This window comes from Oncorhynchus mykiss, chromosome 12, assembly GCF_013265735.2.
Source record: "Oncorhynchus mykiss isolate Arlee chromosome 12, USDA_OmykA_1.1, whole genome shotgun sequence".
Taxonomy (NCBI): Eukaryota; Metazoa; Chordata; class Actinopteri; order Salmoniformes; family Salmonidae; genus Oncorhynchus; species Oncorhynchus mykiss.
This window is the reverse complement of record NC_048576.1, coordinates 27,024,268-27,041,974: the sequence shown is the minus strand read 5'-3', so window position 1 is coordinate 27,041,974 and position 17,707 is coordinate 27,024,268. Positions and strand designations below refer to the sequence as shown.

At 44.2% G+C, this 17,707-nt stretch overlaps 1 protein-coding gene across 2 annotated transcripts in view; it reads left to right on the top strand.

The window, feature by feature from the left end:
* The window catches only part of gab3 (GRB2 associated binding protein 3), a 28,269-nt gene extending 12,858 nt beyond the window's left edge, over window positions 1-15,411 (top strand). For both annotated transcript variants that reach the window (XM_021623235.2, XM_021623236.2), the window contains exons 4-10: window positions 324-811; window positions 2,698-2,753; window positions 2,964-3,213; window positions 3,577-3,667; window positions 3,783-3,840; window positions 4,227-4,346; window positions 13,359-15,411. In XM_021623235.2, the coding sequence (XP_021478910.1) occupies window positions 324-811; window positions 2,698-2,753; window positions 2,964-3,213; window positions 3,577-3,667; window positions 3,783-3,840; window positions 4,227-4,346; window positions 13,359-13,475 (1,180 nt within the window). In that variant the 3' untranslated portion in view covers window positions 13,476-15,411. The remainder of the gene's footprint in view (window positions 1-323; window positions 812-2,697; window positions 2,754-2,963; window positions 3,214-3,576; window positions 3,668-3,782; window positions 3,841-4,226; window positions 4,347-13,358) is intronic.
* Window positions 15,412-17,707: the final 2,296 nt, after the last annotated feature.

Below are 17,707 nucleotides of genomic sequence, written 5' to 3'. Positions count from 1 at the left end.
AGGCAACAAAAAGAAAACTACATTTTAAAAAAGTATTCAGAAAAACTAAATATGTTAAAAACCTAATAAATATGCTTCTTTAGAGATTTGTCAAGAAATCTCTATTTAAACATGCAAAAGTCTGAAATATTTCTTAAAACCTTTGCTCACACCATGCGCTCACGTTGCTCTGCTTCCTGAAGACGATCCCTCCCCCAATTGATACATCATACCAACTTCTGCACCTCATTGGATTGTTTACAGACGTCATCACATATTTTGATGTTTAGGTTAAATGATGATAAACGATAAACACTGTATTTTTATTTTTATTTATTTTATAGATGCGACAGCTTTTCAAATTCGGAGAGATCTCTGGAACAAAATTCATCAGACACTACTACTGAAGATGTCTTCTCTTCACCCCTCGGCACTGATCCTTCTCCGTCTCCCTTTCCCCATACTGGCCCATTTCCGTCCCCCTTCCCTCACACTGGACCATCTCAGTCTCCCTTTCCCCACATTAGGACGCATGACCCCCCTTTCAGCGCACCATGTGGCCCCACGTCAACCTCATCCTCTCCTCGAACACTCCATCGTACACCAGATGTCTTCCAGTTTGACAAGCCATACTCTTCTGCCATATTGGAGGCAACTAGTGATGGACTAACTCCCCCTCCTCTACCCCCCAAGCCTGTCCACCTCTCAGAGCACCTCAGAGATGACGGCTCCCACGGGCCTCTGGCAGGAATTAGGCAGCAGCTCACAGGCCAACCGGCACTCATCCCCCGGAGGATCTCTCTGTCAGGCCTGCCAGACCACTTCAGAAGAGGTACAGTATATAACCAGCAGAGTCCTTCAGTCTAGGCCAGGGTTCCCCAACTGTGATTTTATTTTGCCCCCCAAGTTTTCTGCATTTTTTCTGTATTTTTTATTGTTGGACTTAAGACTCCAAAAACACCAGGAAATCAGTTCCAAGTGATTTTAAATTTGGAAATCTGATCCAAAGTATTCCTAAACAAAATAGAGCTATGTATGTGATTGTATTATAATGTAAGCAAGGTTTGAAATTATTATGTTTTCGTCAAATATATCTGTTTCTAGCTTCTTGCGGTCAATTTGCAGTCTCCAATTGTATAATTACACTAAAAGTATCTGGACACTGGCTCGTCGAACATCTCATTCCAAAATCATGGGCATTAATATGGAGCTGGTCCCCACTTTGTTGCTATAACAGTCTCCACTCTTCTGAGAAGAGAAGGCTTTCCATCCAGGCTGTATCACAACCGGCCCTGATTGGGAGTCCCAAAGGGCGGCGCACAATTGGCCCAGCGTCGTCCTGGTTTGGCCAGTGTAGGCCGTCATTGTAAATAAGAATTTGTTCTTAACTGACTTGCCTAGTTAAACAAAGGTTAAATAAAAAATATAAAAAAATGTCGGAACATTGCTGCGGTGACTTGCTTCCTTTCAGCCACAAAAGCATTATTGTGGTCAGGCAATGATGTTGGGCGATTAGGCCTGGCTCGCAGTTCCAATTCAATTCCAAAGGGGTTTGATGGGGTTGAGGTCCACACCGATCTCAACAAACCCTTTCTGTACGGCCCTCGCTTTGTGCACAAGGGCATTGTCATGCTGAAACAGGAAAGGGCCTTCCCCAAACTGTTGCCACAAAGTTGAAGCACAGAATCGTCTACAATGTCATTGTATGCGGCAGAGTTAAAAATGTCCTTTCACTGGAACTAATGGGCCTAGACCGAACCATGAAAAACATCCCCAGACCATTATTCCTCCTCCAGCAAACTTTACAGTTGCCACTATGCATTGAGGCAGGTAGCGTTTTCCTGGCAAACCCAGATTAGTCCGTCAGACTGACAGATGATGAAGCATGATTCATCACTCCAGAGAACGCATTTCCACTGCTCCAGAGTGCAATGGCGGCACGCTTTACACCACTCCAGCCAACGCTTGTCATTGCGCATGGTGATCTTAGGCTTGCTCGGCCATGGAAACCCATTTCATGACGTTTCCCACAAACAGTTCTTGTGCTGACGTTGCTTCCAGAGGCAGTTTGGAACTCGGTAGTGAGTTTTGCCACCGAGGACAGACGATTTTTACGCGCTGCGCATTTTAACACTCGACGGTCCCGTTCTGTGAGATTGTGTGACGTACCACTTTGCGGCTGAGCCGTTGTTTCTCCTAGAAGTTTCCACTTCACAATAACAGCACTTACAATTGACCGGGACAGCTCTAGCAGAGCAGAAATGTGACAAACTAACTTCTTGGAAAGGTGGCATCCTATAACGGTGCCACGTTGAACGTCACTGAGCTCTTCAGTACGGGCCATTCTACTACCAATGTTTGTCTATGGAGATTGCATGGATGTTTGCTCGATTTTTTTCACATGTCAGGAACGGTGTGGCTGAAATAGCCGAATCCAATCATTTGAAGGGGTGTCCACATACTGTTTTGGCCCCACGACCATTCACTCAAGAAAAAATCGGCCCGCAGCTGAATGTAATTGATGATTTCTGGTCTAGGCCCTTTATACCTGCCACCACATACTGTATGCTCATCAATGTGGTATACGTAATCAATATAGTCAGCACGTGTATTTATTCTGACCTAACATGTTTCCAACCACATAGTATGCCTGGTGTCATTGTTTCTGATATATAACATGATAACCACCTTCATTAGTGATATTTCTGTCTTATCTAGGAGACATTGAGGGGAGTGCATTGAGGAGCAGGAACAAAAGGCTTAGTCTCAATTTGGTGAGAAAACATGTACCTACAACGGATGAGAACTGAATGTTTTGCACATAATTTTGTCAGATAGTTCACAGCAGGGAATAATTCTTAACTGTCATTGTTTCCTTTTTGAATCTCAAACAACAATATAGGATTTGTAAGTGACTTATTACATCATTCTAGGCCATGCTGTAGTACAAATTCCTAAGTTGGTCTGGTCTTGTTGTCTTGTAGCCACATTTCATTGCCACTCAATGTCCAAACTGCCATGAGGACTCTTACGTGTCCATGGCCTCTCCGGGTGTCTGTGTTGGTGAAGATGTATCGGACGGCTACATCCCTATGAGCCCCACTCCAATCAGCTTCCTCAAGGCTAATGGCAAAACAGAGGCCCCTCTCGCTCCCACCCCCCTTCCCATTGCAGATCTACCTGGGGATCTAGAACCACCTCCAATCAACAGGGATCTCAAACCACGCAGGAGAGGTAATGAACAAAAAGGAAGTAAAAAAACATGTATAAAAGGGCTTCATAATGTATTTAATCCTCATTCCAGCAGTGGGTACTAAGTAGAGGAAGCATAAAAAATGCTTTCATAAGCATGTATTTTGAGGAAAAGCAAAATGAAAAAGGTTTTCACATTCTATTGAATCTTGTGACTTCCTGTGATAGTCTCCTTTCAGGACAGTATTTCCTGAGTCAACATTTGCAGCATGGCTCTATTTGAAAAATTGCTGTTTCAACACAAATGTCCTTTGTTGGGGGAAAAGTACAGCTGATCATTATTGTCCGAAAGAGAATTTGAGGGTTGCTTGCCTCACCTCACCATATTGTTTCTCTGGTTTGCAGCACGGCCTCCACCACTGGACCTGAGGGGTCTGTCCACTATCAGAGAATGTCCGACTCATATGCCTTTGATCAGAACCATGACAGAGCCAGGGTGAGTCTGAAATTTTACTCTCTTCATCCTGAACTCTCAGCTCTCTTTCTGTCCAAATTCTAAAATGAAAAAAAAGCTGGATTTATTTGTGTGTGTTTGTTTGTGTTGTTCCCAGAAATTCACTGCAAGGAACACTGGGAATTAAAGGAGACCAAGAAGCCAGCATTCCAGTAGTAAAGTTACCTTCTATATTGACATTATAAATAGTTATACATACACTTCTGTTTCCGCAATCATCAGCGAGAAGAAAAGTACCCAAGTCAGTTCATAGACAGACTACTTCCCTCCCCTACCATGAATAATTCAGCTGTTGTGTCTAAACTCTGAGTTCCAAACTGCCTAAAGCAGGGGAATAAAGCTTTGAGCATCATGAATATTTATTTATGTTTGGGGTACTAAGAAAGGCTTAAAATATTACAATTGATATTCACCTGAAACTAGCGATACAAAATGAAAAATGTTCTGTATTAGTGAACCATATGACATAACATATTCCGAGATCAAAATATGTATGAATGTGAGGTGAGACTCATTGTAACTGGGATTCTTTTAATTTCAGGAGTCAAGGCAACAGTTCTCCACTACAAACGAGGGCGCCTCCCAGCAGTGGCTTAGGAGATCAAACCTTGACTACCTTTCACTGGATTTCAATTCCGCATCCCCCTCTCCTGTGCAAAAGGTAAGCTTGATTGAATAGACAGAGGTCAAATGGTAGGAATGGGTGTAACGGGATTCTTCCTGGGAAGGAGAGGCAGACCAAAACGCAGCGTGGTTATTTTGATACATCTTTAATAAAGATGAAAATAGAACAATATACAAAAACAAGAAACGTGAAAAACCGAAAACAGCCCTATCTGGTGTAACACAGACAGAGACAGAGACAGAGACAGAGACAGAGACAGAGACAGAGACAGAGACAGAGACAGAGACAGAGACAGAGACAGAGACAGAGACAGAGACAGAGACAGAGACAGAGACAGGAACAATCACCCACAAAACCCAACACAAAACAGGATACCTAAATATGGCTCCCAATCAGAGACAATGACTAACACCTGCCTCTGATTGAGAACCATATCAGGCCCAAACACAGAAACAGACAAACAAGACATCCAACATAGAATGCCCACTCAGATCACACCCTGACCAAACAAAACATAGAACATACAAAGCAAACTATGGTCAGGGTGTGACAATGGGTTTGTTTCCAAAGCAAGACATTGATTTGATTTGACCATTTTAAAAACATAACATTTTTACACCACCCATTTTACACGCCTGAAGGTACCACATTCATCTGTACAAACAATAGTACGCAAGTATAAACACCATGGGACCACGCAGCCATCATACCGCTCAAGAAGGAGACGCGTTCTGTCTCCTAGAGATGAACGTACTTTGGTGCAAAAAGTGCGAATACATTCCAGAACAACAGCAAAGGACCTTGTGAAGATGCGGTAGGAAACAGGTACAAATGTATCCATATCCACAGTAAAATGAGTCTTATATATATCCACAGTAAAACAAGTCTTATATCGACATAACCTGAAAGGGCGCTCAGCAAGGAAGAAGCCATTGCTCCAAAACCGCCATAAAAATGCCAGACTACGGTTTGCAACTGGACATGGGGACAAAGATTGTACTTTTTGGAAAAATGTCCTCTGGTCTGATGACCAACTGTTTGGCCATAATGACCATCGTTGTGTTTGGAGGAAAAAGGGGGAGGCTTGCAAGCCAAAGAACACCATCCCAACTGTGAAGCATGTTGTGGGGGTGCTTTGCTGCAGGAGGCACTGGTGCACTTCACAAAATAGATGACAACATGAGGAGGGAAAATTATGTGGATATATTGAAGCAACATCTCAAGACATCAGTCAGGAAGTTAAAGCTTGGTTGCAAATGGGTCTTCCAAATGGACAATGACCCCAAGCATACTTCCAAAGTTGTGGCAAAATTGCTTCAGGACAACAAAGTCAAGGTATTGTAAGAGGTATGGAATGGCCATCACAAAGCCCTGACCTCAATCCTACAGAACATTTGTGGGCAGAACTGAAAAAGCATGTGCGAGCAAGGAGGCCTACAAACCTGACTCAGTTACACCAGCTCTGTCAGGAGGAATAGGCCAAAATTCACCCAACTTATTGTGGGAAGCTTGTGGAAGGCTACCCGAAGCGTTTGACCCAAGTTAAACAATTTAAAGGCAATGCTACCAAATACTAATGGAGTGTATGTAAACTTCTGGCCCACTGGGAATGTGATGAAAGAAAGAAAAGCTGAAATAAATCATTCTCTCTTACTATTATTCAAACATTTCACATTCTTAAAATAAAGTGGTGATCCTAACTGACCTAAAACAGGGCATTTTTACTAGGATTAAATGTCAGGAATTGTGACAAACTGAGTTTAAATGTATTTGGCTAACGTGTATGTAAACTTCCGACTTCAACTGTACCAAAATTGCCTAGGATAAGATACACAAAAAAAGTCAAAAAACTTGTTTCCATTGTGGTCCTCTCATTATGGTCCTCTCATTGAATCAATTCAACTATTTAACAGTGTTAAAAGTGCCTGTCTTTTACTTTGAACTGCCACTGGCAGTTTTAAAGGACCTCAAATTACCGTCATCATCCACTGCAATTCCCTATGTTCATTCTATTGTGTGTGGGCATATCAAGAACTTATTCATCTATAGTAATATCACTTTGTCTCTGCATGCTTAATTTATACACATGACAGTTAACAGATTGGTGTCACATTTTCATTATTGGCACTATGCTCACTCTTATCGTTTAATCTGCAATTGAATGTTCAATGCGCCTATATCTAGGAAACATATTTTTTGGTAACTACATGATTCCATATGTGTTATTTCGTAGTTTTTATGTCTTCAGTATTATTCTACAATCTAGAAAATAGTAAAAATAAAGAAAAACCGTTGAACGAATAGGTGTATCCAAACTTTTGACTGGTACTGTATACAGTATATGGAGTCGCTAAAAGTGTTAAACAAATCAAAATATATTTTATATTTTATATTCTTCAAAGTAGCCACGCTTTGCCTTGATGACAGCTTTGCACACTCTTGGCATTCTCTCAACCAGCTTCACCTGGAATGCTTTTCCAACAGTCTTGAAGGTGTTCCCACATATGCTGAGCACTTGTTGGCTGCTTTTCCTTCACTCTACGGTCCAACTCATCAAAAACCATCTCAATTGGGTTGAGGTTGTGTCACGGCCTGATCTGTTTCATCTGTTCCTGTGATTGTCGCCACCCTCTCCAGGTGTCGCTTATTTTATACCCAGTGTATTTATCCCTATGTTTCCTGTCTCTCTGTGCCAGTTCGTCTTGTATGTTTAGTCAAGTCAACTAGCGTGGTTTTCCCGTACTCCTTTTCTATTATCTTTTTATAGTCACCCCGGTTCTGACCCCTGCCTGACTCTGGACTACTTTCCTGCCTGCCTGATCATCCTTCCTGCCCTGACCTTAAATCTGCCTGCCCTTCTGTACCTATTGAACTCTGATCTGGTTTTGACCTTTTTGCCTGTCCATGACCATTCTCTTGCCTACCCCTTTGGATTAATAAACATTGTAAGACTGCAACCATCTGCCTCCTGTGTCTGCATCTGGGTCTCGCCTTGTGCCTTGATAGTACAAACTGGCCATGACAGACCCAGCAGACTTGAACCTGCACCACCACGCTGTCTCCCTGCAGGGAGCCACCATTGGGAGACATGAGGAGTTGTTACAGAGCCTTTTGGAAGGGTTTAGTTCCTTGATGGAACACCACGAGCATGGGTTAAAGGCTATTATGGAGCAAGTCAGGGAGTTAGCTCAGAGGTTGTCTGCCACCTCTGAAAAACCCCAATCACCCAGTAATTTTCCCGCTTTCTGTGGTGAGTTTGTACATCCTACCCCGGTTCCCCGAGAACCACCTCCGGAGCAATATTCGGGAAATCTTGGTACCTGCCGGGGTTTTCTTTCTCAGTGCTCGCTTATTTTTGAACTACAGCCATCTTTCGTTTCCTTCAGACCGATCAAAGATAGCTTATATTATTACGCTAATGTCGGGAAGGGTGCATTCCTGGGCTACGGAAGTTTGGGAGCAACAATCTGCCATTTGTGGTCATCTGGCGGAATTCATGGCAGAAGTGAGAAAGGTATTTGAGTCTCCGGTTTCCGGGAGAAAGTCGTCCCGTAAACTGCTTGACTTAGTCAAAACTCCTATAGTGTGACAGACTACGCGGTTGATTTTCACACGTTGGCTGCAAGAGTGCATGGAATCCGGAGTCTCTTTTCGATACTATTTTGCACTAATTTTCTGAGGAGGTAAAGGATGAGCTAGCTGCTCGGGAATTGCTGATGGATCTCGACTCCCTTATCGCCCTAACCATTAAAATTGATGGATGCCTAAGGGAACGTGAGAGGAAGCCTGGTCTCGGCACACTCGTGCACCCGCTATGGCGCATTCACCTCCAAGAGAATCCAGAAGTTTCTGAAGACAGCTCTTCCAAGAGGATTCGAAGACACCCGAGCCCTATCGGGAATCTACGACAGGTGAGTTGGATCCTCTTGAGCCTATGCAGTTGGGAAGAACTAGGTTATCAGTTGGAGAACGCTCACAAAGGATGAGTAATAACTGTTGTCTGTACTTTGGAGGGGCTACCTGCCCTATTAGGAAGCCCTTGTCTCTAGTGGGTACCAGTACTATTGTGAGTCAGACTGGGAGTTCCCTAATTCCCATCACCCGCACACCCCTTTTTGTGCTTGTGCTGTGGGGAGACCAATCTAAGTCTGTCCGAGTGCTCATTGACACTGGGGCTGATGAATGTCATACAGATGCAACAATAGCTTCGGAGCTTGGTATTCCCACTCAGCCTCTCTCTGTGCCCATGGATGCTAAGGCACTGGACGGCCACTCTATAGGGGAAGTCACCCATAGTACTGTGCCCGTTCAATTACGGGTTGATGGGAATCACAGTGAGACAATACAGTTCCTCCTCATTGCATCTCCCCATGTTCCGGTTGTTTTGGGATATTCCTGGCTTCAAAAGCACAATCCGATGATTGATTGGACCACTTGACAACATCCTGTTTTTTCCCCGATCTGCACAAGAACATGTTCTTCATGTCAGACAGGACCTTCAGTGCCTCCTGGAGAACCAACTGTTCGTGAAAGCCGAAGTGTGAGTTTCCTCGCTCTACAATCACCTTTCTGGGATATGTCATTGCTGAGGGAAATGTTCAGATGGATCCTGGAAAGGTGAAAGCAGTGGTGGATTGGCCTCAACCAAAGTCCAGGGTGCAGTTACAATGATTTCTTGGTTTCTATCGCCGTTTCATTAGGAACCACAGCACCCTGGCGGCCCCCCTCTCGACACTCACCTCCCCCAAGGTTCACAACAGGTTCACAACAGCACTCATTCTCATCAATCCGGATCCCTCGTGTCAACTTGTGGTGGAAGTGGATGCTTCGGATGTTGGAGTGGGGGCCATACTGTCCCAGCAATCTGCCCAGGACCAGAGGCTTCATCCCTGTACTTTCCTGTCCCATTGTCTCAATCCTGCTGAAAGGAACTACGATGTTGGCAACCGAGAACTCCTGGCGGTGAAGATGGCATTGGAAGAGTGGAGGCATTGGCTGGAAGAAGCAGAACAGCCATTCCTGGTCTGGGCCGATCATAAAAACCTGGAATATCTCTGTACAGCCAAGCGCCTCAAGTCCAGGCAGGACCGGTGGGCCCTCCTGTTCACCAGATTTATCTTCACCATTTCCTACTGCCCAGGGTCAAAGAATGTGAAGCCTGACACCCTCTCCCGCCTACACAATTCCTCTGCCACACCCTCGACCTCTGAAACCATTCTCCCTACCTCATGCCTTGCTGCCACTGTGGATTGGGGTATTGAGAACCTAGTCCGCGAGGCACAATGCTCCCAGCCTGGACCTGAAGAGGGCCCTGCTAACTGGCTGTTTTCCCTAATCCAGTCCGGTCCCGGGTCCTGGAATGAGCTCATTCCACCAGACGGGATCCTGTCATCCAGGGTCCCGTCGTACACTAGCCTTCCTTCGACAACGCTTCTGGTGGCCCACAATGGTTCCTGACGTCTCTGCCTTTGTCACAGCATGCCCAGTGTGTGCTCAAAACAAGACTCCACGGCAACCTCCTTCTGGCCTCCTGCAGTCCCTCATCGTCCCTGGTCTCATATCTCTGGACTTTGTCCCTAGGCTTCCTCCGTCTGATGACTATCATTCTGACGGTAGTCGACCGGTTCTCCAAGGCCGCCCATTTCACCCCTCTCCTCAAACTAAATTCTGCAAAGGAGACGGCCAACTTATGGTGCAACATGTCTTCCGGATCCATGGACTCCCAGTAGACATGGTCTCTGATCGGGGTCCCCAGTTCTTGTCTCAGTTCTGGAAGGCATTCTGCACCCTTATTGGGTCGTCAGCCAGCCTGTCATCCGGATTCCATCCCCAAACCAACGGTCAGTCAGAGCGAGCCAACCAAGACCTGGAAACAACACTGAGATGCCTGGTCTCAACCAATCCCACTACCTGGAGCCAACAACTGGTCTGGGTGGAGTATGCCCGGAATACCCTTCCCTGTTCAGCCACGGGACTCTCTCCATTTGAGTGTTCTTTCGGGTATCAACCTCCACTCTTCTCGGAGCAAGAGCTCAGCGTACCCTCGGCCAAGATGTTTGTCCGCCGCGGTCAAAGTACCTTGAGAAGAGCTCGTATAGCCCTTCTCAAGTCCAACTCCAGGTATTGTCGGCAGGCGGACCGTTGCCGGACTACAGCTCCCCGCTATCGCATTGGGCAGAGGGGATGACTTTCCACTCGCGACCTGCCCCTTTGGGTAGAGTTGTCTCCCCACTTCATTGGTCCTTTTCCCATTTCTAGAGTCCTTAGTTCCACTGCTGTCTGTCTTGTGTTACCCCGTACTCTCCGTATTCACCCTACTTTCCATGTGTCCATAATTAAGCCTGTGTCTCACTGTCCTTTGTCTTCTGTCTCCAGGCCCATTCCTCCCCCTGGGTTATTGATGGCCAGCCAGCGTATACGGTGAGACGCCTCCTGAAGGTTCGACCACAGGGCAGGGGTTTCCAGTACCTGGTTGACTGGGAGGGTTATGGCCCGGAGGAGAGGTGCTGGGTCCCTGCTAAAGACATCTTGGACCCGGCCCTCATCGCCGATTTCCACCGCCAACACCCCGGTCAGCCAGGTATGCGCCCAGGTAGGACTCCAGGTGGCGTCCCTGCGGGTACTGTCACGCCCTGATCTGTTTCACCTGTTCCATCGATTGTCTCCACCCCCTCCAGGTGTCACTTATGTTCCCCAGTGTATTTATCCCTGTGTTTCCTGTATCTCTTCATCTTGTATGTTTAGTCAAGTCAACCAGCGTGTTTTTCCCGTACTCCTTTTCTATCCTCTTTTTATAGTCCTCCCGGTTCTGACCCCTGCCTGACTCTGGACTACTTTCCCGCCTGCCCTTCGGTACCTATTGAACTCTGATCTGGTTTTGACCTTTTTGCCTGTCCACGACCATTCTCTTGCCTACACCTTTGGATTAATAAACATTGTAAGACTCCAACCATCTGCCTCCTGTGTCTCGCCTTGTGCCTTGATAGGTTGGGTGATTATGGAGGCCAGGTCATCTGATGCAGCACTCCATCACTCTCCTTCTTGGTCAAATATCCCTTACACAGCCTGAAGGTGTGTTGGGTCATTGTCCTGTTGAAAAACAAATGATCGTCCCAGTAAGCACAAACCAGATAGGATGGCGTATCACTACAGAATGCTGTGGTAGTTAACCCGGCTAGTTAAGTGTGCCTTGAATTCTAAATAAATCACTGACAGTGTCACATGCAAAGCACCATCCCACCTCCTCCTCCATACTTCACGGTGGGAACTACACATGTGGAAATAATCTGTTCACCTACTCTGCGTCTCAAAGGCTCAGCGGTTGCAACAAAAAAATCTCAAATGTGGACACATCAGACCAAAGGACAGATTTCCACTGGTCGAATGTCCATTGCTCGTGTTTCTTAGCCCAAACAAGTCACTTCTTATTATTGGTGTCCCTTAGTAGTGGTTTCTTTGCAGCAATTCGACCATGAAGGCCTGATTCACGCAGTTTCCTCTGAACAGTTGATGTTGATGTGTCCTTTACTTGAACTCTGTGAAGAATTTATTTGGGTTGCAATCTGAGGAGCAGTTAACTCTAATGAACTTATCCTCTGCAGCAGAGGGCCTGTGGTGGTCCTCATGAGAGCCAGTTCATCATAGCGTTTGATGGTTTTTGCAACTGCAATTGAAAAAACTTTCAAAGTTCTTGAAATTTTCCGGATTGACTGACCTTCATGTCTTAAAGTAATGATGGACTGTCATTTCTCTTTGCTTATTTGAGCTGTTCTTAACATATGAACTTGGTATTTTACCAAATATGTCTATCTTCTGTATACCACCCATACCTTGTCACAACAAAATTGGTTGGCTTAAACTCATTAAGAAGGAAAGAAATTCAGCAAATTAAACTTTTAACAAGGCACACCTGTTAATTGAAATGCATTCCAGGTGACCTCATGAAGTTGGTTGAGAGAATGCAAAGCTGTCATCAAGGCAAAGGGTGGCTACATTGAAGTATTGCAAATAAATGTTGATTTGTTTAACACTTTTTTTGGTTACTACATGATTCCATATGTGTTATTTCATAGCTTTGATGTCTTCACTATTATTCTACAATATAGTAATAAAAAAAATAAGAAAAACCCTTGAATGAGTAGGTGTGTCCAAACTTTTGATGGGTAATGTAGAAAGCATAGGGCGGCAGGTAAACTAGCGGTTAGAGCGTTGAGCCAGTAACGGAAAGTTCGAATCCCGATCGAGCAAGGTGAAAAATCATCCGATGTGCCTTTGAGCAAGGCACTCAACCCTAGTTAATCCAGGGTCATCGTTGATAATAGCTGGTCGTGACCCCACTCTCTGGGAGTGTGGGACATGCAAAAAACACATTTACAATTCACACATTAATATTAATACACATGTAAAATAGGACAAATAAGTACAAAGTATTGTGTTCTGTATGTGACATTTTCTTTAAGTCTCACTTTTGCATTGACTCATATGTTAGAAATCGAGTCAAATTATTGGTCTGTTTCACCATCTGAGCAGGGGTGCAGAATAGGTTTTCATTTCAATAGTACTTTAAACCATACGTACTGGTCATACCTTAAAACAGTGAACAACATACATATATTGCATGTATCATCTAATTTGTTTGGTTTTATTGGTCCAACTTCCATCTGATTTCAATAGCCCAGAAGTAAACAATACAGTACATTGTGGAATTGGCTCAAATAGCACTTGCAAGGTGTAGTTGTGCCTATTTCCATGGTAATAAATTTGACTCATTGTTTTGGTGATTCACAGCAAAAAGACATAGTGAAAGGAATACTAATGGCTGGAATACAGGCTGGACCATAGAGGACATATGTCATGAACAATAAGACTGCATTATAACCACTGAATAACTGACAAAACAGCATCAATTTAAAATTGTTTTTCACGTTATGGAAAGGTGGGAAGTGTCATCTATGTACGACTGATAGTTCTATTCTGGATACAGGTTTGGATTGAATAATGTCCTTACCGTAGTTTACTGTACACCAACTCTGATGTGATGTCTTCCAGAAGCCCTTACTTACTGATGAACACAGAGTGGACTATGTGCAGGTGGATGAGAAAAAGACTCAGGCCCTGCAGAACACTAAGATGGAATGGAAGGATGTCCGGCAGTCTAAAGTGTAAATCAGACGGAGAAAAAGTAAGATGGGATAAAACACAAATACTTTCCATTTCACATAACAAGTGGAGCAAATGCAACATCACATTAAATATATGTCATAACAGATGGTAGCTTATCTCAAAGAGAGCAATTCTTCTTTCATGTAGAAAATAAAAGCACTTTGAAATTGATCAGATATAAACATCTATGAGAGAAGAAAGTAGACGGTGTTGTCAAAAAAGGTTTAAATTACTGGTTTGTAGTTTGGGGCATCAACATTCACTGTACAAATATCACATCAAAGTTACACTGTGAATGTCACCTTACCATGCACTGTGTCACAATGCTGTTTTTGTATCAAATGTTATGCAATGAAAAGGACATTGCTCATTGCTCATTATTTTGCTGTAACAGATTGTATGGATTCTTAATACACAGGAATTCAGGGATTATGTTTTTATATGAACAATGGTCTGAGTTTGAGATCATCTTAAACCAAATGAACACGTGTCTAAGTGTTAGCCATGGAATCCTAAAGACAAACATGCATTAATGCTTCTGCCCAGCATATTGCATTTGTTGTTGTTTTTTTAAGTTCTGATATGCCTTCGATTGGCAGCCAGCAGGAATAGAGCCATGCAATCTGTAGTCATGCACATAGGGAGTGAATGGAGTAGTATCTATCATTCAAAGAACTCATACAGTATCAACAGGATGAAAACAGTACTGTGTTGTTACTGTTTAGCAGAAGGCAGATTTATGCATGCGTGTAACATACATCCTTTGTCCCGACCTTGTCCACATTCTTATTGTGCCCACATTTTCAGACAGGTGTAGATGATTGAAAGACGCATTGTGATCTGATCTTCTTGACCACTTCTGGAGATGGTCAAGGACCCACTGTGTTTGGATATCTTACAAGTGCAGACGGATCTGGACAGTGAAATCATCATTATCCCATCGTCTAAAACCATTGACTTATGGAATTCATTTTTTAAATGTATTTTACCTAGTAAGTTAACTGAGAACACATTCTCATTTACAGTAACAATAGTTACAGGGGAGAAGAATGAGACAATTGGAAGCTTGGGATGATTGGGTGGCCATGATGGTATGATTTCCAGATTGGGAATTCAGCCAGGAAACCAGGGTTAACACTCCTACTCGTACAATAAGTCCACAGGCTCTTTATTGACCGGAGTCTCAGGACACCTTTTGAACATCCCATCCAAAAGACAGCACTCTACACAGGGCAAAGTCCCCAATCACTGCCCTAGGATATATTTTTAAGACCAGAGGAAATTGTGCCTCCTACTGGCCCTCCAACACCATATGGTCTCCCATCCAGGGACCAACCCTGCTTAGCTTCAGAGGTAAGCCAGCAGTGGGATGCAGGGTGGTATGCTGCCAGGATCAATATGTCTTCAAATAAATCTTATTGTGAAAGAATGGCTGTCAAATAGTTTGCATACGGGGAGGGACCAGGAAATCTGGTCACAATGTGGACACTGTGAATGGATATGAGACACATTTTAATACCATGTGTAGACATATTTCAGAACATGTGGGCACAATAAGAATGTGGACAAGATCAGGAAAAAGGACGTATGTTAGCGCCAGGTATAAATAAAGCCAGATGGTACCGATGACTCAAACCACAATATCCACACCATCTTGATAGGTCAATCTACAGCAGAAAGCACAAATCACTCAGTGTGCCTATCCTAAACTTGGTGAGGGTGAATAACTACCTTACAATGAACGGTCGGCACACAAATGTTGGGAAAGCCGCAGTCTTAACTAGATGTTTCTACAGATGGAATTGAACCCATTATTTTAGCATAAGCGGTACCAGCTTCAGGTTGTGTTTTGTTTTAATGTATGCTTTAACGTGTCCATGTAATGTATGCAAAGATGCACATCTAATAATGTTTTCATGCTTTAATAAATCACTTTTACCTGAAATACATTTGTTTTCTTTATTAAGTGGTTGGGGAGCGTCGCTGCACAACTATTTTCAGGTCTCTCCAGAGAAGTTCGATAGGGTGCACATCATGTCCGGACTCTGGCTGGGCCACTCAAGGACATACACACACTTGTTCCAATGCCACTCCTGCATTGTGTTGGCTGTGTGCTTAGGGTCATTGTCCTGTTGGAAGGTGAACCTTTGCTCCAGTCTGAGGTCCTGAGCGCTCTGGAGCAGGTTTTCATCAAGGATCTCTCTATACTTTGCTCCGTTCATCTTTCCCTCATCCTTGATTAGTCTCCCAGTCCCTGCCACTGAAAAACATCCCCACAGCATGATTCTGCCACCACCATGCTTCAGCATAGGGATGGTGCCAGGTTTCCTCCAGACGTGATGCTTGGCTTCAGGCAAAAGAGTTCAATCTTCGTTTCATCAGAGCAGAGGATCTTGTTTCTCATGTCTAAGAGTCTTTAGGCGCCTTTTGGCAAACTCCAAGCAGGCTGTTAAGTGACTTTTACTGAGGAGTGGCTTTAGTCTTGCCACTCTTATCATAAAGACATTATTGGTGGAGTGCTGCAGAGATGGTTGTCCTTCTAGAACTCTAGAGCACTGTCAGAGTGACTATTGGGTTCTTGGTCACCTCCCTGACCAAGGCCCTTCTCCCCCGTGAGCTCAGTTTGGCAGAGTGGCCAACTCTAGGAAGAGTCTTGGTGTTTCCAAACTTCTTCCGTTTAAGAATGATGGAGACCACGGTGTTCTTGGGGACCTTCAATGATAGACATTTTTTGGTACCCTTCCCCAGACCTGTGCCTCCACATAATCCTATCTCGGCGCTCTACAGACAATTCCTTTGACCTCATAGCTTGGTTTTTGCTCTGACATACACTTTCAACTGCGGTACCTTATATAGACAGATGTGTGCCTTTCCAAATCATGTCCAATCAATTGAATTTACCACAGGTGGACTCCCAAGTTGTAGAAACATCTCAAGGTTGATCAATGGAAACAGGATGCACCTGAGCTCAGTTTCGAGTCTCACAGCAAAAGGTCTGAATACTTACAGTGGGGCAAAAAAGTATTTAGTCAGCCACCAATTGAGCATGTTCTCCCACTTAAAAAGATGAGAGAGGCCTTAATTTATCATAGGTACACTTCAACTATGACAGACAAAATGAGGGAAAAAAATCCAGAAAATTACATTGTAGGATTTTTAAATAATTTACATGCAAATTATGGTGGAAAATAATTATTTGGTCACCTACAAACAAGCAAGATTTCTGGCTCTCACAGACCTGTAACTTCTTCTTTAATATGCTCCTCTGTCCTCCACTCGTTACCTGTATTAATGGCACCTGTTTGAACTTGTTATCAGTATAAAAGACACCTGTCCACAACCTCAAACAGTCACACTCCAAACTCCACTATGGCCAAGACCAAAGAGCTGTCAAAGGACACCAGAAACAAAATTGTAGACCTGCACCAGGCTGGGAAGACTGAATCTGCAATAGGTAAGCAGCTTGGTTTGAAGAAATCAACTGTGGGAGCAATTATTAGGAAATGGAAGACATACAAGACCACTGATAATCTCCCTCGATCTGGGGCTCCACGCAAGACCTCACTGCGTGGGGTCAAAATGACCTAGTGAATGACCTGCAGAGAGCTGGGACCAAAGTAACAAAGCCTACCATCAGTAACACACTACGCCGCTAGGGACTCAAATCCTGCAGTGCCAGACGTGTCCCCCTGCTTAAGCCAGTACATGTCCAGGCCCGTCTAAAGTTTGCTAGAGAGCATTTGGATGATCCAGAAGAAGATTGGGAGAATGTCATATGGTCAGATGAAACCAAAATATAACTTTTTGGTAAAAACTCAACTCGTCGTGTTTGGAGGACAAAGAATGCTGAGTTGCATCCAAAGAACACCATACCTACTGTGAAGCATGGGGGTGGAAACATCATGCTTTGGGGCCCAGCTCCAAAGGGACCAGGGCGACTGATCCGTGTAAAGGAAAGAATGAATGGGGCCATGTATCGTGAGATTTTGAGTGAAAACCTCCTTCCATCAGCAAGGGTATTGAAGATGAAATGTGGCTGGGTCTTTCAGCATGTCAATGATCCCAAACACAACGCCCGGGCAACGAAGGAGTGGCTTCGTAAGAAGCGTTTCAAGGTCCTGGAGTGGCCTAGCCAGTCTCCAGATCTCAACCCCATAGAAAATCTTTGGAGGGAGTTGAAAGTCCGTGTTGCCCAGCAACAGCCCCAAAACATCACTGCTCTAGAGGAGATCTGC